The sequence below is a fragment of the Rattus rattus genome, chromosome 6 (assembly GCF_011064425.1).
Source record: "Rattus rattus isolate New Zealand chromosome 6, Rrattus_CSIRO_v1, whole genome shotgun sequence".
Taxonomy (NCBI): domain Eukaryota; kingdom Metazoa; phylum Chordata; class Mammalia; order Rodentia; family Muridae; genus Rattus; species Rattus rattus.
The window spans coordinates 22,240,498-22,266,089 of NC_046159.1; the positions used below are offsets into that span (position 1 = coordinate 22,240,498).

The 25,592-nt window shown below is 48.0% G+C and overlaps 1 protein-coding gene across 1 annotated transcript in view; it reads right to left on the reverse strand.

Annotated features, from left to right (window-relative positions):
• Vwf (von Willebrand factor) overlaps nt 1–25,592 on the reverse strand; it is a 124,702-nt gene that overhangs the window by 23,139 nt on the left and 75,971 nt on the right. The window contains 17 exon segments of the mRNA XM_032906594.1: nt 4–78; nt 518–620; nt 4,567–4,766; nt 6,344–6,685; nt 6,886–7,078; nt 8,462–8,682; nt 13,486–13,663; nt 13,942–13,985; nt 14,858–15,022; nt 16,098–16,241; nt 16,525–16,665; nt 16,756–16,872; nt 19,734–21,112; nt 23,415–23,516; nt 23,518–23,548; nt 24,476–24,634; nt 25,036–25,192. Coding sequence (XP_032762485.1) covers nt 4–78; nt 518–620; nt 4,567–4,766; nt 6,344–6,685; nt 6,886–7,078; nt 8,462–8,682; nt 13,486–13,663; nt 13,942–13,985; nt 14,858–15,022; nt 16,098–16,241; nt 16,525–16,665; nt 16,756–16,872; nt 19,734–21,112; nt 23,415–23,516; nt 23,518–23,548; nt 24,476–24,634; nt 25,036–25,192 — 3,751 coding nt within the window.

Genomic DNA, 25,592 nt, shown 5'->3' on the forward strand with positions numbered 1-25,592 from the left:
TACCACACTCATACTCTGGGCAGCACAGGTCTGCACTCTGCTTGAGACGAGCCACTTCACAAGGGCCACAGGTGGGAGCTGGAGAGAAGAAGAGGCACGAAACTCAGGGAAAAAATCAAGTACGGTCTAGACCAGAGAAGGTGTTCCAAGTTCTCATTCCCTGAAAGGCAGCATAGACCCTGACTGGGACTCTCACAGGATCTGGGCCACGGGACGGGATAAAATGCTGGATGGAGCAGATCGCCACAATGGGTCTTGCTCTATCCTCACGCTTAGCTTTCAGAAGATGCTGAGTCTGATGCAAGCATTGGGTGGAAGGACAAGGACACAGCTGAGACTTCCTACTCCAGGTACCAAAAAGGAACTCCTGATTGCAGCAAGCAGAAATGTAGGCTCATGAAGAAGAACACCTCTGTGGGGCCTTTATTTGGATTGGTCCATTATACATGACTGGGTGGCTGGAGACCCACAGAGTCCTCCTTCCATCAGGGACCCCAGGCAGGGAAGACTCACTTACCCCGGGCTGTGGGACACGGCTGTGCAGTGCAGTTAATCTTCCTCCCACTGAGGCACATACAGATCTGACAGGGCTGATGGTCTGGGACCCAGGTCTCTAGGAACTGAGGGGGAAACAAGACTAAGCAGTCATACAGGACACTCTGGTTCCGGCTCCCAGGTCATGCAAGTCAGTACTCAGCCAGAGTACAAGAGGGCTTGGCTTGCCCTCTTGAGGGCCTGGACACAGGGTATGAGATGGTGGGTTCAAAGGCCCTGTGGCAGCCTTGCCAGTCTACTTGAGTTTGTGTTGCTTGGAACAGGACTCTGCCTCAGAATGAAACATGTTGACTAAACAAACAGGGTGAGGAGAGGAAGACCAGAAGAAGAAAGCCACAAAAATAGCAGAATGGGGAGCGTGGGGTGTATAACTGTAATCCCAGCAACAGGGAGACAGAGGCAGTAGGATCTGGAGTTTTAGGCCAGCCTGGGCTAAATATAAGAAGAACCTGAAAAAGAGAAATGAGGGGTGGGGAGAGGGAGGAAGAGGAAGAAGAAGAGGGAGAGGATGAGGAAGAGGAGGAGAAAGAGGAGGAAGAGAAGGAAGAAGCAGAAGCAGAAGAAAATGGAGAACACAAGGAAGAAGATAACTGGAAACAAAAAAAATTAAAAACAAACAGAAACAATGAAAACAAAAACAATTAAAAAACAAAACACAAGGCAACTGCAGCTGCTATTTCAGGCGGAGCCCTGGAGTCCCTGGGAAGGTACACAGAGCGCTGGCTCCCTTCTGGGGCAGGAAGCTGAAATGACAACTAGAAAGCCCTGCTGTGATGTTTTGATTTTCTCTTTTCCTTTCTCTCTAAATGTGGACCTCGGGTACCTGAAGAATAAGAGCTTTTTTTTTTTCTCCTTCATCAGACAGTGAGCAGATAAAGCAGTAGAGTTAACCTGCCTCCCACTGAGGCACGTGCAGAACTGACTAGGCTGACGGTCTGGAAGCCATCATCAGAAAGATACCACTCCCAAATGGGTGTTCAACTTCCTTCTCTAGGAATTGCCACCTTCCTGGGAAGTCTTACCCAAGCGCACTCAAGGCAGGAGGACCCCCGAATCAACTGCCCTGCAAAAAGTAGTTCAGGCCTGACTGTGCTGCGCACAAGCCAGCAGGGGGCGCTGCTACATAGTCCCAAACCGTTTGCAGGCTGAACTGCCATCTACAGATCCCAGACGAAGGCACAGGAAAGCAGGTATAAGAGTAGCTGGAGTTCAAGATTAAATAAAGGGGCCAAAAGAACAGCCTGCAGAGAGTATGGCGTAGGAAAACTGAAGTGCTCAAGGCCAGCCAAGAGACACAAGCGCGTCGCCAGACACCTCCCACCAGTAGCTGGAAGACCCAATGGAAGGTGTCAAAGGAACGCGGTTCCTAGCCTGAGCTGGAGCTTCATCGTCTCAGAAGAGGAGAGGTGCCAGGCCACAGACTCCAGGGTAAGGGATGTATGTCCCCCTGTGCTGAAGTGGGACTCTGAACAATGCCCCGCCAGCAGCGGCTCCCTTGAGAGGCCCACGACCTGAGTGGGACTCTAGACCCCATCTGATCCAGCTACAAAAGACCACATCTCCAGAGTGAGTTCTGTAAAACAAACAAGAGCTATGGAAACTGGTAAATATTTTTCCTTTTTCCCGGGGTCTAACAGATTTAAGCCCTGGTTATTTCCCTGAAGGAAGATTTTCTGGGCTTTCTTTTTCAGCCTAAAAATTCATTTAATGGAAATGTTCTTCATATTAGATTCTCATTCTTTCTCCGCTTTAAAGTGGATGCTGGGAACGCAGGTGGCCGGGTAAGTGCTTGCTTTCTCCCATTTAAACTCTATTTTCTGAATAACTAAAACCGGCTGTGTTCTCTCGTCAGAGGTTTTGATTAATTCTATAGTTGATTTAAAAAAAAAACTGCTCTTATGTCCAAAATAGTGCACTACTTGGACCGATTCCTTAATGCAACTCATGCGCCTATTCCAATTTGTTGTGCTGAAGGTGAAGAAAACAGAAAAGGAGAGACAAAGTCAGAGAGACGTGGAGGGAGGGGGTCGAACGCACTAAGACATTGCCATAAAGTTCACACATTTCCTGCCTCTGGGACCCGCAGATATGACACTCATGGAGCCTGGAACACTCTAGAGAGCGAGCTTCTCCACACAGGAGGCCAGGGAAGAAGGCAAGACCACCTCTACCTTCAGAGAGGAGGAAGTGTGTTGCCCTTCCCCAGCAGTTTGGAATAACCGCTGGGCATTAACACCACACATCAATGCAATTCCATCGTTCGAACACTGCAGGAACCCGGGAGCCATGAGGATCGGGGAGAAAAGTGTTAGGTTTTGTCAACTCAATTGGGAATCTTATGTCCAAGGACCTAATTACTTCGGCAATGCGAAATAGGGTGGAAGAGTATGACCGGGTTTCCTCCCTACTCACCTACTCACAGTGAGAGAAAGAGGGGGGCTTTGCTGGGATGAAGCTCAGTAACTCACTAAAGCAAAGGACCTCCCTGCCAGTCAGTAGTGTTACCAGCTGCGCATGCTCACATCAATGCCTAGGCAGATCGGTGCTTAGCTAGCAGTCCCTCCTGAGGCAGGGTTGGGACAATACGGGATGACCTGGTGCTGTCAACAGCAGTCCCTTTATGTGATTCATGCCCCATGGAGCTTGGGCTTCTCATCCACTAACCATATATGACAAGTGCTAATGACCCTACAAGGATCTGGGGAAAGTCAACAATGATCTACTTCCTGGCTTACAAAGTCATGGACAAAACAAAGTAGCCGCTGTAGCTATGGTTTTCTTGGTTGTCTTTGATTGACTAGCTTTACCACAAGCTCCACTAGTGACTACAGGGGTAAAGTCACCCCACCTGGTGCATTGAGGTGAAAAGGTTCTCCTTGGTGCAGATGGATGTGTCAGGTCTTGAGGGTACATCCCTTTTACCAGAAGCGAAAGCGGCTCCTACGTCTACCATTCTTGGTGACATCCCTGGCAACAGTGAAGGACGGACTACTGTGCACTTAATCTCGTAACTATAGATGCCATCAACTTGGAAGGGAGAAGACAACCATTACAGTAGATGGGAGAGTTCAGTAACTATCCTTCTGAAGAGCCCTCATGAGCTCCCAGAAAGCTAGCAGAATTGGTGATGAGATGATTTCCGGGCAAACTGTCACATTAACAATGTAGTGGACATGCTTTTGAATAACAGAAAGTGCAAGATCTTCGGAGTTACACTGCGCCTTGAATTCTGAGTCTGACGTCCAAACCCATCTCTACAAGCAAGGTCCACAGGAAGGTTAACTGAGCTTGGTCCCTCAAGGATTTCTGTATTTAGAAGCAACGTAGATTAAGCTGGTATCTTCTGATAGGACCTGAGTTCAAGGGATGTTTTACACACACACACACACACACACACACACACAATCAAATATATCAAAGAAGCAAAAACCTTCCGAAACATTGGCACGGCACGTTAGTCCATTAAAAACAGTAAGGAATCCTGCAATGGAGACAGGTACTGAACTATTTAGCTGTGCACCTCTCACTCGGCCACAGGTGGTTGCAAATATTCTGGAGAAATAAAGGATCTTTAGGAAACATGGAGATAGGGGTTGGGGATTTAGCTCAGTAGTAGAGCGCTTGCCTAGCAAGCGCAAGGCCCTGGGTTCGGTCCTCAGCTCCAAAAAAAACCCAAAATAACAAAAAGGAAACATGGAGATAATGTATAAAGTACAAAGTATGTCTGGAAAAAATGGCAGCTACTGCCTTATAATACATGATTTTCTCGTCCACCCCCCTGTGTTCCTATATCACTCAACATCCATGAACAAAAACATTAATGGTGCTCTACCACTTTGGTGTTTGATGCCACAGCTAATCCATGGGAGACCAAGATCTGAATTCGAATCTGTCTGAATCCAAAACTGTTACACATGCTGATTCCTATCCCTCCATGATTCTGGAAGAGTCAACCCTGCTGTGGAAAGGGAGGGGGGCTGACCCACTGAGAAGAAGAAGCCAGGCTCCTACCTGATGTCGGACTCCATCGTCCCCAACACACTGAGTGCAGGCCTCTTCGGGGACACAGCTGCCTTCCAGCAAGACTTGGTGTTGGGGGCAGAAGCAGCCTTCTGAGGGGTGGTCGCCACAGAAGCTAGTGTTTCCATCACAGTACCGAGGGCAGCCACGCTCACAGTGGTTATATATCAGGGATGGTGGGCATGACATAGCTGGAGACAGAGAATGAGGTCATTCTCAATGGCCTATACCAGCCGGAAGAACAAGAAGGGCATCCAATACCTGACAACCTTGCTAGAGCAGACATGACAGTTTTCCCCAGCATTCATCCTCTGTCTTCCACTATACTAGAATTCTTGTACCGCATACAGTCACTCAGAATAAGGAATGCAATGCCTCCTGTGTGGGTAAGTGCAATCACATGACTATGTTCTGACCAATGGACCAGAAGAAGGAGGCAGTAGGCTATGAGTGGGTTCCAGGAATCTGTCTTATTTTTAAAAGACAACCATGCCTCCTTTCCGTACTAACATTTGGACCCTGCACTTCATACCTAGAGCTGCACCTTAAGCCATGGGGAAGACGACCATGCCCAGCATCAATGATGCCACCTCCCTCTGATCACCTAAACGACAGGAACTCCTACATCTCTGCTACTTGCAGCCAAATCTAATCGCAACCACTTACGGGAAAGCTCTGAGGTTCTTCCTGTGGAATTCGGACCTATCTGAGGCTTTAAAATCCTCTTAAATAAAGACTCCACAGTGGTGAGGAAAAGCCTTGGAGGAAGCTACGAGGCAAACTCCCATCTCACATTACAACCTGGCTTGGCAAACTCCCTCCCACGTCCATACGGTGGTTTCCAAATATCTAGAGCACAGGGTTTTTCTCTGTATGCACAGTAAACAGCAAAGACATACACAGAGCAAAGAAACATAGAAGGTGCTTTCCACAAAGCAGAAAGCAGCCTTTGCCCGTTGGTCTGCAGGCAGGTGGAGTAGGACCAATACCACCCACATGGACATAAAACCCAAGAGCTTAAAAAAGTGGCAAGGGAGGGGGGCAGGAGTGGAATAGTCCAGGTCTTTTGTTCTACTCTGCCAAAATTGAAGTGCCGGTAGAATAAGAGAATAGCCAATCACTAGATGAGCCGCCCAAGTCTTCAGCCAATCACTAGATGAGCCACCCAAGTCCTCAGCCAATCACTAGATGAGCCACCCAAGTCCTCAGCCAATCACTAGATGAGCCACCCAAGTCCTCAGCCAATCACTAGATGAGCCACCCAAGTCCTCAGCCAATCACTAGATGAGCCGCCCAAGTCCTCAGCCAATCACCAGTCCTCAGCTCCAGGTCAAAGAGGCTGAGAATCTGTGATGGTGGACTCTGAGACACACAGGTTTAAAAGGTCTACACTAGCATTCCCATTTATAAATGAGCAGTTCTGAGGAGTCAAAAGGCAAAATGCCGTTCATTCCCCACTTCAAGATTCTGCCCAATAAATGTTCATTACAGCTTGGTGGGATTTCGAATTCCGTTACTGGTTACACAACACTTAGCTGATGTCTACCTGTGTCTAAAACATGGAATTCACAACTATTTGAACATAAAAGTCCTTCATTTGAAGGACTTCTATATCTGCAGTCCTGTTTGAGTCCAACTTGGTGATTCCTAATAGGAAATATAGGAATTTTGACCCTCATCGGGCAGATGAGACTCTGAAGCCCAGAGAGCGTGAATGAGCCTATGCTCGGTTTGTCGCCAAGGTTCAGGGGCACATGTGGGCACTCACCACAGAAGTCAGTTGTCCTCCAATCAACACAGACTCCATTAGTCCGACAGAGATGGGCGTAAGAAGCAATCACCTCACACACTCGCTCCTGGTGGCAACTGTCTTGCTGACAGATTGTATGGAATGTGGCTGGAGCGATGACCTTGTGGCATTCAGCAAACGACGCTGAGAGGAGGACCTGGCAGTGGGAGCTGTCAGAGACAGGACACTGCTCTTCAGGAACAGACTGGCATGTGCTCCCTGGCTGCTGCACGGTCCATTCCTGGATAAGCCTCTTCCAGTCTGTGGTGACCGTGCCATCTCGCAATGTGAAGTCATTGGTCCCATTTTCGTCACAGATTCCTGGAGCGGCAACAACAAAAAGACAGCAGTGCCAAAGACAAGGCCATTCTGCTCATGCAAGGATGCTCTGAACCTCGCTACTGGATGCTTGAAACGGGATTTAGTAATCTAAGTAAGCACCAACCCACACAACCCCCTAGGAAGCACAGAAAACAGAAAGGTATATTAGCAAACGAGAAGCAGAGAGAACCTCTTCTTACCACAGAGACCATACATCTTCGAAGCAAAGGTCTTGGGGCTAAGCTGCAGTTGGAACTCGTTGTTTTGTGGAGTAAATGTGAGAGTGTGACCAAGATGGGTGAACCTGACTTCATACATGATAGCACCATAGATGCTGACTTGCATATTTCCACCCACGTACGGGGCAAGGACCGGTCTCCCATTCACTGCCATCTGCTCAGACAAGAGAAAGATCACCGACCGTTCCAGCTCAGTGATTCTCAAACTTCCAAACGCTGCAAACCCTTGCATACAGCCCCTCATGTTGTGGTGACCCCCAACGATAGAACTATTTTCGTTGCTACTTCATAGCTGTAATTTTGCTACTCGTAATGTAAATTTGCTAATTGTAATGTAAATGCCCTTGTTTTCCAATAGTCTAAGCTACCTCTGTGAAAGCATCAGTCAACCCCCAAAGGGGTTGAGAACCACTGTTCTAGCTCATCCCAGAACCTCACTCTCTGCTTCTTGCTGAAGCTACTGAAGGTCCCTTGCAGGCCTCACACTTATCTGACTGAAGAGTCACCCACAAAGTCTAGTGCTTGTCGGTAGCTCTTCCAGAGTAAAGAGGCTGTTCATATTGACCGTAGAGAACTGTATAACACCATGCAGGCAGCATGCACCTGAACCAGAAAGCCCAGGCTTCAGGGAACCTGGGACCTCCATAGACAAGGGTGACCCTTCCCAATAGGCCACGGAAGTTGCCATTGCACCAACTACTGGGGCAGCGTCTCCAGGAAGAAGCACCTGCTGGCCTGGGTTCAAGTCCTCAGTCTTCCTTCTGAGCCCTCGTCATGAAGTACATCACACATCGAACATATTAAAAATGTACTCACATTCGGCAGCAAATGTAGTTTTGTTGTTAAAAAAAACTTGGAAGGTTTTTTTTTTCTTTTAATCACTCTGACTTTTTAAGATTTCTTTGGCTATGAGCTCCTCGTTTGATATATGACTAACTCTGATTTCTGAGCAATTAGTGTTCGTACTCAGGAATTCTTACCAAGTGAGAAAATCTAGTCTACAAGTTGTTTTCACACCATGAAATATTTATGATCTCTAAATGAATGAGTAAAGAAGTTGGCATGCTATAACCTTTTGTAAGCATTTAATCAAACATTTATTTATAGCACTTTGGCAGTCTCCTCTCTAAATTTTGAAGCCATACGTTTTGTCAGGGCCCTAAATATTTTTCAAAGGCCCTGATTTAGGCACTAAATATTTCTGTTTGGAAAGCCCCCAGGCCTTGAACACTGGGCTCATAATGCCTAGTGTGCCCATGGTCCCGGTGCCAACCCAGTTTCTTATCAATGCCAGAAACTGGGACTAAATTCATAACTTGCTATCTAAAACTGATCCGCTCTCCCAAATCTGGACCCAGAGCAATGTGAAATCATGCCAAGACGGGGGAGACGGCAAGGAACCCCACTGAAGGAGGAAGTGCCCTGCTAGTCAAGTAGAAGGCTGACTCTCAGGCAGCGGCAGCTAAAACCAGCTCCATGTGGTTTTCCTGAAGCTCTGCTCTGCCCCTGCCATGGATCTGTAGAAAGCTCCTCTCACCTCCATGTCACTGCGCAGCTCAACAGAGAGGCCAGCATGCTTAACCTCGATGGTCTTCATGCAGGTTTGCCCAGCCCCAGGGCTGCAGGCCCCATTATGGAGGACCACTTCCAGGTCCTGCTCCTTGTTTTGAAAGATGACGTAGGAGCAGCTGCCGGTAAGCTTGAAATTCTGCCCATCGAAGGTGACGATGTGCCGAGTGGAACTGCCCGTGCACACACCTGAGTGGGGGAAGCAAGTGCTAGATGGGCATTTCCTGCAGCAATGCACTCATGCTACACATAGACGTGAGCCAGCCCCTGGGGTGAGGGAGGGGGAACGGGTCCAGGAAAGGAAGTGAAGCTTCAAGGGTGTAGCGTAAGGTTGAAAGCAGGAGGAGGTAAGCAAGTTGTTCGTGACCTCGTTGTAAAGAAAACTCACCTCAAGACATTACACAAGAGAACTATTTCCCTGGGCCAGAATAAACAATTCCATCTCAGAGCTCACTCAGGAGCCCACAGTCACTCACATAATCAGAAAAGTCTCAAGGGCCCTATTAAAACATGAGGTGAGCAGCCCTCCCCTGCCACATGTTCCTGCTAGAATGGGCTACCTCACCACGCTCCAAAAACTGAAGGGATCCAGGTGACCATAGGCAAACCTCCAGACTGAGTGAAAATAAACCTTTCCTCTTTTTAACTTTGCAGAATCAGGTATTTTGACATAGCTGTGGAGAACTGAATAAAATAATGCCTACTAGTGAGCTGTTCAGAGTGTGGGGTCAAGGAAACAGCCTCCATTACCAATGACAATGAATCGCTACATCCCAAGACAAAGACTGTTAACCAGAATGGCTCTGTCCACCCCCACACCAACTGTGATGTGGTAAGTTAGAGCCCAAGAAGCTCAGAATCAGATTGCGTTTTGCCAATTTCTTACGTAAGAGCATAGTTAAACTCTTGGACTTCAGAGGCCGTCTCCTGTCCCTCTTGTCTAGTGGGATGGCAATCACTTCTCCTGGGGATTATCGTAAGAGTGGCAATCTAGACTAGACGCCAGCCTAACAGTACACAACATGAGTGTTTATGTTTGATAAATAGATCTGTAAATCTTGTGACTAGGCCAATGCCACCGATGAAACTTAACCATGTGGGAGGCATATAGACTCTTAGGTACTTCCATTACTAATGTGTCTCTCAACAAACCATCACAGTGTACTCCTGTTTGCTGGCCAGGTCTGTCTGTCTGTCTTCTTTCTTTTCTTGTTTGTGGGTATTTTGCCTACACGTGTGCCTGTGCACCACTGTGTGTCCTGTGTGACCAGGAGGCCAGAGGGCATCAGCCCCTCTAGAGTTGGAGCTGTACAGAGTTACGAACTGTCATGGGGGTTGGGGGGACAGGAATCAAACTTGAGTCCTCTGGAAGAACATCAAGTGCTTTTAATCAGTGAGCCATCTCTCTAGCCCCTACCAGTTGTAATGAGTCACATCTATTGACACACGCCATTGTGTGACACACTCCTGTGACACATAAAAGGTTAAAGTAACCCAGCTACAGAGTGAGGATCTGAGACCTACACAGTAAAATGTTCTTAGAGAGCTACGAAACATCTTCAAAATTATACCACTCATCAGTGCACCCTAGAGTCCACTTTACCTCTTCTCTCCTTTCTCCACATCCTGGTATCTCACGGTCACTCCACAGATCAGAGACGTATCTACAACTGAGTAACACCTTAAACCTTTAGTCTTGTTGTCAATAATAGTGAATACACACTACCAGAGCCAACTGGCAAACCAAAGATTGAAAGAGACCCTGGGAGTCGGAATCAGAGCTCGGTGGTACTGTACTCGCATGTGTGAGTGCTGGGTTCCCAGCACAAAAACCAAGGGGAGGAAATGAGAAGGTATTTGGCAACTGAGATGTGACACATGAAAAGAAGCAAAGAGGGAAACCAGGGGGCTGGAAAGACATTTCAAAACGTTAAAATACTGGAAGCCATAAAATTCTGCAAAGACACCAAGGAGATGGCTTTCCCACACTGGTGTCATTGAGTACGAAACCTCCTAAAGCCCTGATCCACACAATGAAGAGGGTGACAAGAGTCTGTAAAAATGACTTTGAAAGTGACTCCTCACTCAGTGGAGACTCTCCCCAAAAAAAGTCAAAGGGGGAAACTGGACAATGCAATGTACACTAATTTAAATTTACTCAAAACTTTATAAACCATAAAAACCACCTTGAGTAAGAGCTGTCAAAACTAAGAGAAGAAGCAAGGCCGGCGAGGTGCGCTTTCTGCTGAGACTGACGACCTGAGTCCCGTCCCCAGAACCTACATGATGAAAGGACTGGGCTCCCTGAGGTGTCTGCTGACTCCCACATATGCTCTCAGGCACACAAAATAAAGCGAGTAAACTGAGAAGAAAAGAAATATACAAAACAGAAATCAGTGTTGAAAAAGTTGACTGGACTCTGGAGAACAAAAGATTGGAAAAAAAATCGCAAAGTGAAGGGCCCAGGGAAAATAGACCAAAATGAAAATGTAATGAGGAACACTGAAGAAAGCAGGAGAGTGATGATGTGTGTGTGTGTGTGTGTGTGTGTGTGTGTGTGTGTGTGTGTGTGTGTGTGTGTGAAGTCAGGGACTTAGAGAGGAAGTCAAGATAATGTGAAAACAGAGTCCTTTAAAAGACATTAGAAAAGAATTGACATTTAACGACTGAGTCTGACTCATGAGAAGATTCTGGAACTTAAGGAAGACTCAAATCTAGATGTTGAAAACGTGTGACAAACGTCTGTTATTTTTCCCCCAGGTCAATTGGTCCTCAGTAAATCTGAGGTTTGATTTTCTTTTTTAATGGTAGGAGCAAAACTATTCGACTTCAAAGATCAAGAACACCTCCTGCCAGGCATCAGGTAAAAGTATCACGTAGTTCATGAGGTGAAAAAAAAAAATCCAATTTGTCACAGGATTCTCAAAAACAATGTACTAAGTCACACAACCCCTGAGTGACATTTTCCAGAAAGAATAGGGAAGTGAATCAAGAACAGAGGCAGAGGGAAATGAGACGGAGGATAACGTCCGTGATGGGCAGGCCACAGAGTAGTTAAAAGGCATCGTTAAAAACTGACTTCCCAATTAATGAATAATTGACTGAGGGGGTAAGAGGAGAGGTGAGCAATACCAAAGGCCATCCATGTGTGTGGAGACGTCCCAGTAAAATCCATCAGTACGGACTACACACTATTAAGTAAATACAATAAAAACTAATAAATGGCATAGCCCAAGAAAGGCGGGGGAAGACTACTAATGTAAATAACCCTGGAAATCCAATCTCACTCTGAGACTGTGTGCACAAAGGACTGCACACAAATGCTTTAGTTGCTGGGCTTGCTTTTCATGTGGGTTGTGGAGCGACATCATGTGACCTCTAGAATTAGGCAAACATATTGTGGACCAGTGAGACCCAAGCTTTCTTGGTATCTGAGAAAGGGAAGGATGGAAACATGTAGAAAGGACTAAAGTCAAATCAAAACGGCACCTAAGGGCCACACTTGGGATCCATGAGACAAGAAGACCACTGACACTAGCCAACTGGTTATTCAAAGCAGAGAAAGGTAAGAACCCATGACATGGCGGCATTAGCACTTATTTGACCAATTAACTAATGAGAGGTATGGGAAAGTTCTTCCTTCTGATTGAATTCTAACCTATGTGGTGGGGATGCTGGGAACTGAAATCCCTCCTTACTGTGCGAGCAGTACAGAAAAACCTGTCAGTCAATCATTAGTGGGTGCTAAAACTACTATGGGGCAGAGGCATATTTCTGTTGCCTTCATGAACACCATCACTATGTACAATGAATATATCAATAAAATTATTTTAAGAGAGGCTTCTAATTCTAAAAGAACTTTCAATTTAAAAGTAGTTCATTCCCCAACCTAGTTTTGTTATGTAGCCCTTTCACTCATGGGTACAAAAAGAAGGCTGTGAATGGCTGGACCAAGACTACCTTGACAAGAATACCTCCTTTGTTGTACATCTCCTATGAGGGACAAATGGGAGGGCCAAGCCCAGGGAGCATGAATTTCAGGAATCAGGAGATAAGTTTGTGTCCTACTCAGTCACAAGGAATTCGGAACCAGTGTCTAATTCTTGCCTGAGGAGTCTTCTGGCCACAGGAAAACACGTAATGTTTGGAGAATTCCTCACTTGGTCCCAGTGGTAGGAGCACTAATCTTGGGGACTGGATGGGAGCTAAAAGGACGGCCTGGGGTTACACTCAAAGCAGTCCTTCCTAAGAGAACCTCCCAAGAGCAGGACTCTGACAGAGAGTGAGTCACAACAGACTGAATAGAAAGGCATTGGAAGTTTTGTGTGGAGAACTAGCAGCCAGGCAGGACTAGAAACAGAAGAAGCCCAGGGCAGGACTTCAGGAAAGCCTTAAGGGAGCTTAGGCACAGCCCTGTGGGGCCTTCAGAGCCCATCCATCCCTTCTTCCTGTTCCCAGCTTTGAGAGGAGCTGTCCTTGCTTTTTTTCCCCATCATCAGACAATGGATGTCCTGGCAAGTATTTAAACTCTCATCAGGTTCAAAGCTTCAATCACTCACTAGATGGCACAGCCATCTAGTTACTGACTGTGACTGTCTGATGACTGATGTGACCGTAGAATTCTTTATAAATAAACAGAAGTAACACGATCTCTCGGGACCATTTATCTAAGCCAGAAGGGACATGTATCCCATTAAATTAAATTCTGAAGGGAGAGCAAGATGTGAAACCCAGTTCTGACTGGATCTCACAATTATGTCTGTCTCCACTGCTGAGTGTGAACGGTCAGAAGAGCAATGCTTCCTGTGGTTCCGTTTTATGTGGAAAAAGGAGCATCTCCCAAAGAGAGACGGGGTGTGCACCAGAATGGTACACGTGTGTGGTGAGGGAGAATAGGTACCTCCACCTGTCTGCTCCCACACTGGTCGTCTACCCATCGAGATAAAAACCTGCTCCCCTATACAATATAGACCGGGGAAATGAAAGACTCACAAGGGCAGGTCCAGCGGCAGCCACAGGTCTCCTCCACCCGAACGGGAGACTGGCTGTTGGAACATGAAGGCCGGGGTCCATGGTCACAATTGACCCGATGACTCTGCAGCAAGGTCTGGCCATTTGCCAAGCAAGTCACTGTGTGGCACTGATCTGGCAAGGTCCAGACGTCTCCAGGCTACAGAAAGAGAAAACAGATTTGAGAAAGGACCAGAATGAGGCACACCAAATCGAAGTCCACCCACATGTCACTGCCCGCCTCTCAGCCTCTCCTTTCAGCAAGGAGGCTCTACATAAGCCAAGAAACAACACAAGATTTACAGAGGGACCCCCCAAAACAGGCTAATAACATGCAGGAGAATGAGTCTAAGACCAGCCAGAGTAGTTAGCCAATAGAACAAGAGCCCCAACACATATTTCTAACCTTTCCATCCGAGTCAGCAGGAAGGGACTTACCCTCTTCTCGTTCCCATCCTCATCCACACAAACTCCAGAAAACCCTGGAACGGACACAGAAGGACTCTAGTCACCCGCATCGCCAAGGATCTAAACATTCACAAGGCCTGTCACCACAACTCTGAGAGGAATGTGAGCGGGTTTCACACTGGAGATACGAGGACACAAGGAGATGATGACCGTCCTGTGGCCCCTCAGACGTTCTTTACGACAGCTAATAATATGGGATGACATTAGCCATTGCATGGTGGTAACGTCCGTTATCTCCTCTCATGCCTTCCAGGAGTGGGCATGGGGTGTGAAGCCACATCACATAAAACCTGAAGGAGATCTGCTTCATGATTGCTGCTGAGACAGCCCCCATCTATCAGGAAAAGCTCATAACTCTATAGATGATTTTGGTTTAAAACTAATTACATTAATATATAAATCCAGGCCAGTAAACAAACCATGTTGCTAACCTAAAGGCAAATAGCCTGTGGTCCTACAACACTGGAGTTGATGGTGTGTTTCTAAAGCCCTTTCCATGCACACTGAGAGTAAGCAGAGGACCTTGGTCCATTAGGATGCTGGGGTTCGTTTCTTATCTCTCTCAAGTCTTTCATCCAAAATCCCTCCACACGAACAAGCCAGGACTGCCTATCCTTAAAAAGCCAGACAGAAAGTTCAGGCAGAAGCAGGATTATACACAGGAAACTCTCCAGAGACCCCTAAAGGTGGCAGTGTGTGCCTTCACAAACAGAAATGTAAAAGTTCTGGTCCATGTGACAATCTTCATTTAAGACTAAATTTTCTATACAGGTGTCTTTCAGTCTTTGGAGTGGTAACTTTGTTTTTATGGGTTTCCTGGTTTGGTAGTGGTCACGACGGTAGCAGATGTTTGAAAACTGAAAAAGAAATATATCAGAAGACTCACCGGAACACAGTCTGTGGAAGAAGGAGTTTCCCGGGGTGACCATGGTGAGGAGGTCTTCGACTTGCTGGAGCTTTACCACATTGGAGCTGGCCCCAGGGCCTGCCAAGATCCTCAGCTGGGCTTCATCATATCGATCCCCAACCCCAATGGGGAACACTGCCACCCCTAAATTATCCAAGCAACGAGAAAGGGTCTATGGTCAGGTGAACACAACATATACACTACATCAAGCACCGGTGCAGAATGAGCCTCATGCAATCCAAGCTGGCCACACACACAGCAAGCCTGGGAGGGAGACGTCCACATAGGCAGCAGGGGCTAACAAGCCACTGCTGGGTATCAAACCCTGTCCTAAGCCATGGGGAAGCTAAGCCAATAAGGTTCCTGCCTCCCGTCCTCATAGCCAATGCCAGCAGGACACAGATAGCAAACATACACAATAATAAACGTATGGCATGGTCAGATGGAGAGAGATGCTTGCAAGAAACTATGAGACAGGAAGGACGGAAAATACACAGAGGATGAGAATAATCGTTTCATGGACAAAGACCAGAGATAAGGATGAATATGCAAGAGAAGAAGCAAAGCCTGGAGTGTGCAAAGCCCCATCAGCCACAGCAACATCTTCTTCAAAGGAGACGGAAAGCCAAGACCACAGAGGAGCGGCAGACGCTGGTCTGTACAGCTGCCATGTTGACGATGAGCCATGAGAGTATGGGAGCTGGGGTTCCAGTCAGAAACCTAGCGCACTCTCACAGCTATGAGACGGCGGGGTTTGCATGCAGGAGCAGGAGTCTCGATATTTTTTTTTTTTTTTGAAGATGCAGCTCTCTGATTGGGTTGCATGGGAAAGAAAAGGCAGAGCCAAGGGTGCTGAGATTGCTAACTTCAACAGCTCTGAAGAACGAAAAAGATGACAACAGAAGAAAATGAGGTAAAGTCAGAGCAGAGCTGGTGATGAACTGAGACCTAGGCTGAGGTGAGGTGAGAAGTCTGAACTTTGAGGTCAGCGGTCCATAAATATATTTAGACCCATGACATTGCATAAGATCACTCAAGGGGGTGAGCATGAGAAGAGAGCCAGCCTCTGAACCTAACTCAGAGGTAGTGTTTGTCTAATGTGTGTAAGGCACAGGTTTCAATGCCCAACACTGCAAGAAAAAAAGAAGAGAAGGCAAGCCCACCCACCCATTCCCGCAGCATCTTGGTGGGGTCTCGGGATTGCGCACTGGACACTTACGGTTGGATCTGGCAGCATCCACTGCTGTGTCCACCGAATCCAAGGAGGTATCCATGACAATCATGACCACTGCTTTGGAGGCTCCAGGCCTGGCTCCATGGATCTGTGAAGTTACATAGCGCACAGCGAAGGCCAGAGCATTCCCTGAGAGCATAGAACGGTCCAAGTCAGGACTGATTATAAGCATGGAGTATCTAAACCCTCTGAGCAATGGCGTAAGGCTGACCCATGGTACATTCAGTTATGACTCAGAGCAATACTTCACCAAGACTGCAAAGAGACACAAAGGAACATCTAGACCCTCATAGTCAAAAGAGGAAACTCAGACCAAGGAGTAAAGCTACTGGCCAAGATCACTGAGTCACTGAAGCCAAGACTCAGGATCAGAACACAGGTCCTACATCTAGCTTGTGGCTCCAGGCATTACCAATCTGGCTGGGGCCGCCCTCCTGCTGCATGAGGTCCACCAAACTCTGTAGATAGGCTTTCTCCTGGGCCACATTCCACGGTACATCAATGGTATTGATGCTTCCGTATTGTATCACGGACACCTGAGTGAGATAGGGCCCTAACAGGAAAAGGAGAAGGGAAACATTTAGAATCAATGAACCCCAGGAAGATCCTCTCCCTCACCTACAACTTCATGGGCATCCCTCACCAATGTTGGCCTTTGAGATGAAAGCTTTGGCAAAACTCTTCATTTTATCAAAGGAAGATGCAGGCAAGCTAGAGGAGCCATCCAGGAGCAGGACCACATCCAGGGGTTGGCTGCAGTCTGCAGAGAGAAACAAGAAGATGAGTACACAGGTCACAGGTACTAATGGAAGATCAGCCATCAGCCCCCACAGAACCACCCCCCCTCCCCGCAGGGCACCAGTGAGCACACGTTTGCCAGGGAGGTCAGAGCATGGGAACGGGACAGGTAGAAGGACAGAGGGGACAGTTTCTGAATCTATGGATTTACTCGATTGACAGATATTGCAAAGACTCCAGCTCTACCTACAGGCTGTTCAAATGCCTGCAAATGAAAGCAAGGGGCTGCCCTCTCTAAAGAACAGGAAAAGCAACTGGGGCTGTTGATGGGGAAGAAGAGGACCAGGAAAAAATTTATATGTATATGTATGTACATGTATGTATATATGTATATGTACATATGAAAATGTCATTCTAAGACTCATAATTCTGAGAATTAACTAAACAATAAGAGAAAGAAAACATACTTCTGTGTTATTGGGTCTAAAACTGGCGGGGACGAGGGGAAAGAAACAGAACAGCCTGTAACTGGGAAAGAGGCTCTGACCTTTGAAGGAGTCAAGAAAATGTGGCATCCGTTTTCTTGACTCCTTCAGAAGTCAAGGAGAGAAGGAAGTTGTTTCATTCAGAGAAGTAGGCAGGGCTGAGATCATTGCGTTAAGTGAAATAACTCACAGATATCACATCCTTTCTCATGTGATGAATCTAGGAATCCATATGTAAACCCGTGTGTGTGTGTGTGTGTGTGTGTGTGTGTGTGTGTGTGTGTGTGTGTCTGTGTCTGTGTGTGTCTGTGTGTCTGTGTGTGTGTGTGTGTCTGTGTGTGTGTCTGTGTGTCTGTGTGTCTGTGTGTGTGTGTGTCTGTGTGTGTGTGTGTCTGTGTGTGTGTCTGTGTGTGTGTGTGTGTGTGTGTGTGTCTGTGTGTGTGTGTCTGTGTGTGTGTGTCTGTGTCTGTGTCTGTGTGTCTGTGTGTGTGTGTCTGTGTGTGTGTGTGTGTGTGTGTGTGTGTGTGTGTGTGTGTGTCTGTGTGTGTGTGTGTGTGTGTGTGTGTGTGTGTGTGTGTGTGTGTGTGTGTGTCTGTGTGTGTGTGTGTCTGTGTGTGTGTGTGTGTGTGTGTGTGTCTGTGTGTGTGTGTGTGTGTGTGTGTCTGTGTGTGTGTGTGTGTGTGTGTGTATCTGTGTGTGTGTGTGTGTAATGAAAGTAGAAAGGGGGCTGGAGAGATGGCTCAGTGGTTTAGAGCATTGACTGCTCTTCCAGAGGTCCTGAGTTCAATTCCCAGCAACCACATGGTGGCTCACAGCCATCTTTAGTGGGATCCAATGCCCTCTTCTGGTGTCTGAAGACAGCTGCAGTGTACTTATATATAAAAATAAATAAATCTTTTTAAAAAAAGAAGAAGAAGAAAATAGAAAGGGAGCCATTTGAAGGGAGGGAGGGGCCATCAAGAAGGACAGAGGAGGACGGGTACTCTGAAGCATATGTAGAAAAATATAGTGAAGCCCATTATTTTATGGGTTAACTTAAAACATTCATTTAGAAAGCAAATAAAATGGGCTTGTGTGTCTTCGAGTTTCTAGGGGAGGTAGAGTTCCTCTGTCCCAGGCCAGTCCCAAATGGCAGGCACAGCCGCAGCCAAGGAAGAAAACACCCAGACACTTCCAGGTACTTCCCTTATTCGCAGAAAAATCGAAGTGATATTAACCAATCTGTGAAGCTGGTTATAAACAAAAACAACTGAGCGTGGGGATGGAGAGATACTAAAAGTAGCTGGTTCTTCCTCTGTAAGGACACCAGCTTGTCAACCTAGCCACTCAGGAGTACTGTACGTTATAGTTCAGCGAGCCTATACAGTGACTTTAAGGCCGGTCTAGGGAACTTAGTAAGATCCTATCTCAGAAAGAAAAGGGAAGGAGGGCTGGGTGGCTCAGTGATTGAGCTCTTGCCTAGCTTGATCTAAGCCAGAGGTTCAAACCTTAGTCTGTCTCATGATAGAAACAAACAAACAAAGAAACCCAACAAACAACTAGTTACTGATTTGATATCAGTATAGATTAAGAAGGCAATGGTTTAATCCCTAATTCTCAGAAGGCAGAAGCAGGAGGATCTCTGTGAGTTCGAGGTATGCCTGGTCTACACAGAGAGTTTCAGGTCAGCCAGGGTCACACAGTGAGATCCTAACTCAAAACAAAGCAAATAAATAGATAGATAGATAGATAGATAGATAGATAGATAGATAGATAGATAGATAAATAAATAAATAAGCAAGCAACAGTAATAGCGGCACTTTTTAAGCTGCTATGACCTGCCAGATGCTGCTTCAAGTACAAACAGTTGCTAATGGCCACAGTTCACAGATGAGGAGACTGGGAAGCCCAAAATTATCAGCTAGGAGTGGCAGTTCCAGAATACGGCTTCTGGATTTGCATGCTTAACTTGAACATGTTGCCTGGCCTCCCAGCCTTACTTCTAAGAACATAAGCTACTTGGAATAATTCCACAGACCAGCATGGCCCAAAGGACAGTTAACAATCATCAAAACTAGCAGAAGTTACCTGCCAGGCAGAAGTCCAGATGAGGACTGGGCAGGGAAGGAGGAATTAATAAGATTTTCGAGTTTTCTATATATTCTCTGTACTGTTTAAATTTTAACAATGGACTCCAACCACCACTGAATTTATGAGCCCAGGCCCTAAGAGGAGACCCTTTCCACCAAAAGAATGACAATGAAGCTCTCTGCCTGGAAGGTAGGACAAATCCCGGAGGGCAGATGCAGGGCTTTGAGCACATGCAGAGAGCCAGGAAGTTAGCATTAGAGCCCAGGGTTACAGCCTCATCAGACAATGCCCGAAGTGCAAGGTCATCACACACTGGGTACCAGCATACCAGGGAGAGGGGGGAGGGTGGGCAGCTGCAGCCCCTCCTTGGAGCAGCACGTCTTCAGGACCAGGTCAGGAGCCTCTCGGGGAAGTGTCTCAAAGTCTTGGATGAAGATGGGAGCGATGGGTCTGCTGATCCTCTCCAGTTCCTGCATGTTGGCCCTGGAGCCCACCCCAATGGGTACCACCTGGATGTCTCCAGGCAACCTCCTGATCTCATCAGAGGCAGGGTTCCCCGTGACCATGTAGACCAGGTTAGGTGCCTGCTCCCGGTCCCCCTGGCTGGGAGAGAAGCTGTGCTCAGAAAGGTACTGCAGGGCCTGCCCAGTGTTTGTCCTGTTGCCCCCCTGGTAGCGGATCTCTCGCACATGTCGCAGCACATCCTCCTTGGACTGGGCCTCCTTGAAGGTGTACTCCACGTTTACTGTGTATGAGTACTGCAGAACTGCGATGTGCGTCCCAGCCGGGCTCACATCCATGCGCTGGATAACCTCCTCCAGGAACTCCTTGCTCTTATTGAAGTTGGCTTCACCAACTTCGTCTGACGCCTCCAGGACAAACACCACATCCAGAACCATAGACTTCCTTTTGGGTCCCGGTGATGAAACCCCAGAGATCCCAGGGCTTAGAGTGATGCGTGCTACCTGTGGAGGCTTAGTAGGGGCTGGGGCCTCGGGGGCAAGGTCACAGAGGTAGTTAATTATCTCATCTCTTCTCTGCTCCAGCTCATCCACCCCACTGAGCAGAAAGGCCTTGTTCTCAGGGGCCTGCTTCTCAATGAGGCGGATCTGTTTGAGGTTGGCGTGCGGCCCAATGCCCACAGGGATCAGAATGACCTTCTTCTTCTTGAAACCTTGGAGATAGCGGGTGAAATACCTAGCCATCCGTTGGGGCTCCTGGCTAGCCGTCAGGAGCAGAACGACACGGGAGGCTTCAGGACGGTCAATTTTGCCAAAGATCTGGAACAGTGTGTACTTCAAAACCTCGCTGGTAGAGGCCAACTGGCTGCCCACGTACTTAACCTGGCTGGCGATGCGCCGAAGCTCTGAGGGTCGCTTCCGGGCCCTGAGCTCAAGGTAGGCATGGGAGCCATCATGGTACTCTACCACTGCCACTCGGATGCGCTTCTGAGAGATGTGTAGCCTCTCCATCGTACCCACCACAAAAGCTTTGAGCACTTCAAACTCAGCCTCAGACAGCCTGTAGGAGCCATCCAGGAGGAAGACGAGATCCAGCAGCTTGCTGCAGTAGAAGTTGTGCAGGGGGGGTTCGGGGGTGTCCTCAACATATGGGGTGGTGGAGCTGACTGGGGCATCTGTTGGGGGTACCACCAGGCCTCCGGGCTCTTGGCAGGCTTCACAGGTAAGGTTCACACCATCACAGTGACTGTGGCGGAAGGAAAGAAACCAAAATGATTCAGGAAGGGATTATGGGCAGGTAGGACCGCCTTGGGGTACACCATAGAACGTCCTGCCTGCTCCAGTCAAGCAGGTCTCACCCAAGAGACATGCCGTTTTTGACATTTTTTCCCAAGATGTGTCTTAAATACATACAGAGAGACAGAGACAGACAGACAGACAGAGACAGACAAGAGAGAGACAGAGACAGGGTAAGGAGGAAGCAGAGGCTTCCTACTCTGTTATTCTAAGCCCTCCATAGCCACGTAATGTTGACTTCCTTCCAATCCATGTCTCTAGCCACATTAATATTTAATTATAATTCAAACCTTCTTATAAGTGTCTCTGAGGACAAATATCATTCTAAAACGTTGGCCCACGCTGGAACTTGTGAATGTTCTACTGGAGATAAATGGTTTACATTAGAAACCATTATCGATGTTATGAGAACTTAAGCTATATGGATTTTGGATCGTGTTTAATTATGCTAGACCTCAAGGAGAAGAAGACAAACTAGAGTAAGAAGATTTTAGGGAGATGGACAAAAGTTTAAAATCATTGCTTCATCTAGCAGAAACAGGATGTGGGAGGACTAGGGGTGTTGCAACTAGGAAGTGATGATAGCTTCACTGTCCACTCTGCCAACAAGCACACGCTGTCTACCAAGTGCTGGCTAACCTTCAGCCCAGCTCCATGATACCCGCAAGTCTGTGTTGAGTCATTGCTCAGCCCACAGATTTTTCTAGTTCCAGACGAGTCTCCAGCCTTATGTAATCACTGTATCCTTCAACCATGCCATGTTCTAGAAAGCAAAGGGGAAGAAGGCCAGACCATGAGGAAAATCACGACGGGCTGTGGTGAGGATCTACCTCCATTGTGCACCTTTGACCTTCCATCTTTATAGTAAGTACAAGAAGGGGACAGTGCCCTAAGTCTTGGGCATGTCCCATGGCCTCACTGCCAGTCAATGTCCCCAACCTGCCTTGAAACACTCATGTGCCCCAGCTGAGGGGACAGGAGACTCTTGGCGTTTTCATTCCCTTTGAGCTGGACACCCTAAGCAAGCTTGCAGTGAACACCCAGACCCCCTTATTCCTCAGGTCTGTTTTGGTGCAAGGAAGGTAGGTAGAATCTTACTGGGAAGTTAATTCCCACTTCCTTATAATCTTGCAATTTATGGCCTCGATCCTTGGTTAACGGTGCGTGAGTGCACTACTTCCTGGTTTCCTGCGTTTGCTAGAAAATTCACCCTGGGCAGAGCTCACTCTTGTTTGCACAGATGGTGGCGGCAGGATTTGGCTCTGGCAGCTGCAGCCACAGCCCCTCCCCAGTGAGCCCAAGTTCCCATTAGGCTCGATTGGTGTCAGGGAGTGGCGCTGACTATGTCAACGTTTTAATGAATGCTCCCTACCTAAGGGCAGGACTTCAGAAAGCCCAGGAAACACCCTCAGGACCCTTCACCTTCCCAAAGCCAGGTTCCCAGAATTTGTTCCAGCAAAAGCCCAGGGTGGGAGAGCCCCAGGGTGACAGCAGCAAATGTCTTCCCACACAGCTCTGAAAGCCTGTGGCCTGGACCACAGGATGCTTAAGTTATACTTGGGGGCCAAGAATCCCATCTCCCTTTCCCCCCTATATTTACAGATCCCCCCAAATCTTTAATATCCATAGATACTTGTCCTCATATTGGATGTGATACCCACCTAGAGTGAGGCTGTTTACTACCCATGTTGCTTATCTATTATACTGAACCCCCCACCAAAAAAAGCTACCTGCTTGCCACAAAAAAGAGGGAGGATAAAAATTCTTGAGGAGCATAAAAAACTCTGTTTAAAGCATTGAGGATGGAATAGCACCTCTGAAAGAAAATCAGACACTAGAAACAAACCCAACAGCACTTCAAAGAGATGAGTGGGTGGATAGGTGGGTAGGTGGGTGGATGGATAGAGGGAAAGAGGGAGGGAAGAAGGGAGAGAGGAAGGTAGGGAGGGAAGGAGGGAGGGAGGGAGGGAGGGAGGGGAGGGAGGAGGGAGGGAGGTGGGTGTATGGATAAATGGATGATGGATGGGTGGGTGGATGGGTGGGTGGATGGATAAATGGATGATGGATGGGTAGGTGGATGGGTGGATGGATGGATGGATGGATGGATGGATGGATGGATGGATGGATGGATGGACAGACAGACAGATGGACTAATTAAGTTCACTCTCAGTTTATGCTGCCTGGAAATGTTTTCCAAAGCCCAGATCCTGAGGGTCTGAACAGGAGGCATCCAATCAACGAGTCTGCCTTACCAATTCTGACAGTGCTGAGGGTCATTGGGACTCAAGGTGATTTTCTTCCCAGAAGCCAAGCGCCGGCCAGCCACCTCACACACAGGGCAGTCTTGGGCATCCACAGGTCTGCAGAAGTTCATCCAGGATTTTCCCTGCACAAGACACCTCATTAGGAGGCCACCTGTCACCTCTCATACCAGGTAGGCCCATCCGCCTGCCACTAGGGGAACCTGCTCAGAAACCCACTCCCCAGGCTCCCCAGCGGTCACCTCAACACACAGGGAGCACCCTTCTTTTTTGCTGCCTCTCTGAGAAGCTGAGACAGAGCTTCCTACATGACACCCCTCCGTCCCCCAGAGCCCTAGAGCAAATGAAATCTTATCCCCAAGGGCAAGGAACAGCTCAGCTCACTCTTCCCAAGCATGAACTCAATAACTTTAGAGCTGGGCTATCCAACACGCCATGCCATGAGGCTACTCCTGTGTAAATTAAGCATAATTCAGTGAGATGAGGAGGCCTTTCCTCAGATCTCCTAGGCATCATTGCACTGGATGGAACATTGTCATCACTGCACATCCTGCTGGAACGTGCTGCTCCTCTAAGTCCCAAGGCTGAGGCAGAAGGATGGTGAGTTTGAAGACAGCCTGAGCTAAACAGCAAGACTCTAAGGGAAGAGGAAAAGAAGGAAGAGAAAAGAGAGGGAGGAAATGAGGGAGGGAGGGAGGGAGGGAGGGAGGGAGGGAAGGAAGGAAGGAAGGAAGGAAGGAAGGAAGGAAGGAAGGAAGGAAGGAAGACAAACTGCTCTGTATGATAAATCCACAAATGGGCCCACAACAGAGTGTTTAAGACGCAGGTGTGGGGAAAGAAGCAAGTTCTTTCCTCGCTACTGAAAAACCAAAGGGCAGATGATACAACTCCAATGTGGCAAAACTCAGAGCTGGCCTGGCTTTGAAGAAGCGATCCCCCCAAACAGATTTGTTAGAGGGAGGCACCCCTGGACAGTGGAGGGCAGGATGAAGAAGAAACGCACCTGTCTAAGAACCCATCCCTCCAGCCTGCTCCAGCCAAGGAGGCCTCACCTGGAGGGCAGTGTGCATGGCAGCCCTCCACACACTGTACAGGACAAGCCAGAGGCTCAGGGTGCTGGCATGTGACCGGGCAGGCGGGCGCACAGCTGTTATAGCGCCACTCACACTCATAGCTGTTTTCCCGAACATTCCTTTCTTCACAGCTCTGGGCTGTGGAGACAAAAGAAAAGATGGTGACTATGGAAGCATCATGGGACCCTCGGCAATGCAAGAAGCCAGTGTCCCCCTCCTTCCAGAATTTCTCCAGAAGTCTCTACCTCTCCATCTCCCCCTCCACGACCCTACTCACAGTCCTACTGCGACTTCCTCAGCCTCGTCACCGTCATAACCCTCTTCAGAATCCATGTTCCCCCCACACACACTGTTTTAATTCCATTCAGAGTCCACATTCTCACCATCTCATTAGGATGAACTGTCGCATAGCTTGGCTTCAATCCATGCCTCTGTCAGTGCACTGGAGCGGCCCCTCTCTCTCAGGAGAGTGCTCTCCTGCCCCCTGCCCCGCCCCCCCACCCGGGCCTTCAAGGCTGTGCATCTGAGTCTGAACTCACGGCACAGTGTGGGTTTCCTCCAGGCTACCACCTGGCCATGCTGGGCGCACACGTGGGCATAGGCAGCGATGGTGTCGCAGAAACAGGCGCAGTCCCCGATGGACTCACAGGAGCAAGTGTCATAAATGCAGATGTCCAGGTATGGCTCGGGGTCCACCTACAGAAAGAACCTCAAGTGGCCTCAGCCTGAGCCGGGGAGAGAACCCTGGCTTATGATTAGGGTGCAAGGGGTGGGGTGGGGGCTCCTGAGCCAAAGAACTGTAGAACACACGGCCCAGAGAATAAAGGGGGAGAGGCAAATGCCTTTGTTTCTAATCTGGATTATTAAGAAGTACTAAATAAAGCAGGACTCTCCCATGTTACAAAATGTCTTCAGAATTTGCTAGAAGGTTCCCTCTGCTGTGTCCTGCCTAGCTGCCTGCCCTTCCCTGTAACGGTGAGTGTAAAGTAATTTTATATAAACACACGTAGATTGACCGCCCTCTTTCCCTGCCTCAGTGCTATGTAGAGATGGATCGGAACATGAGGAGCTACAGGGCAACTTTGCAAGACAGTGG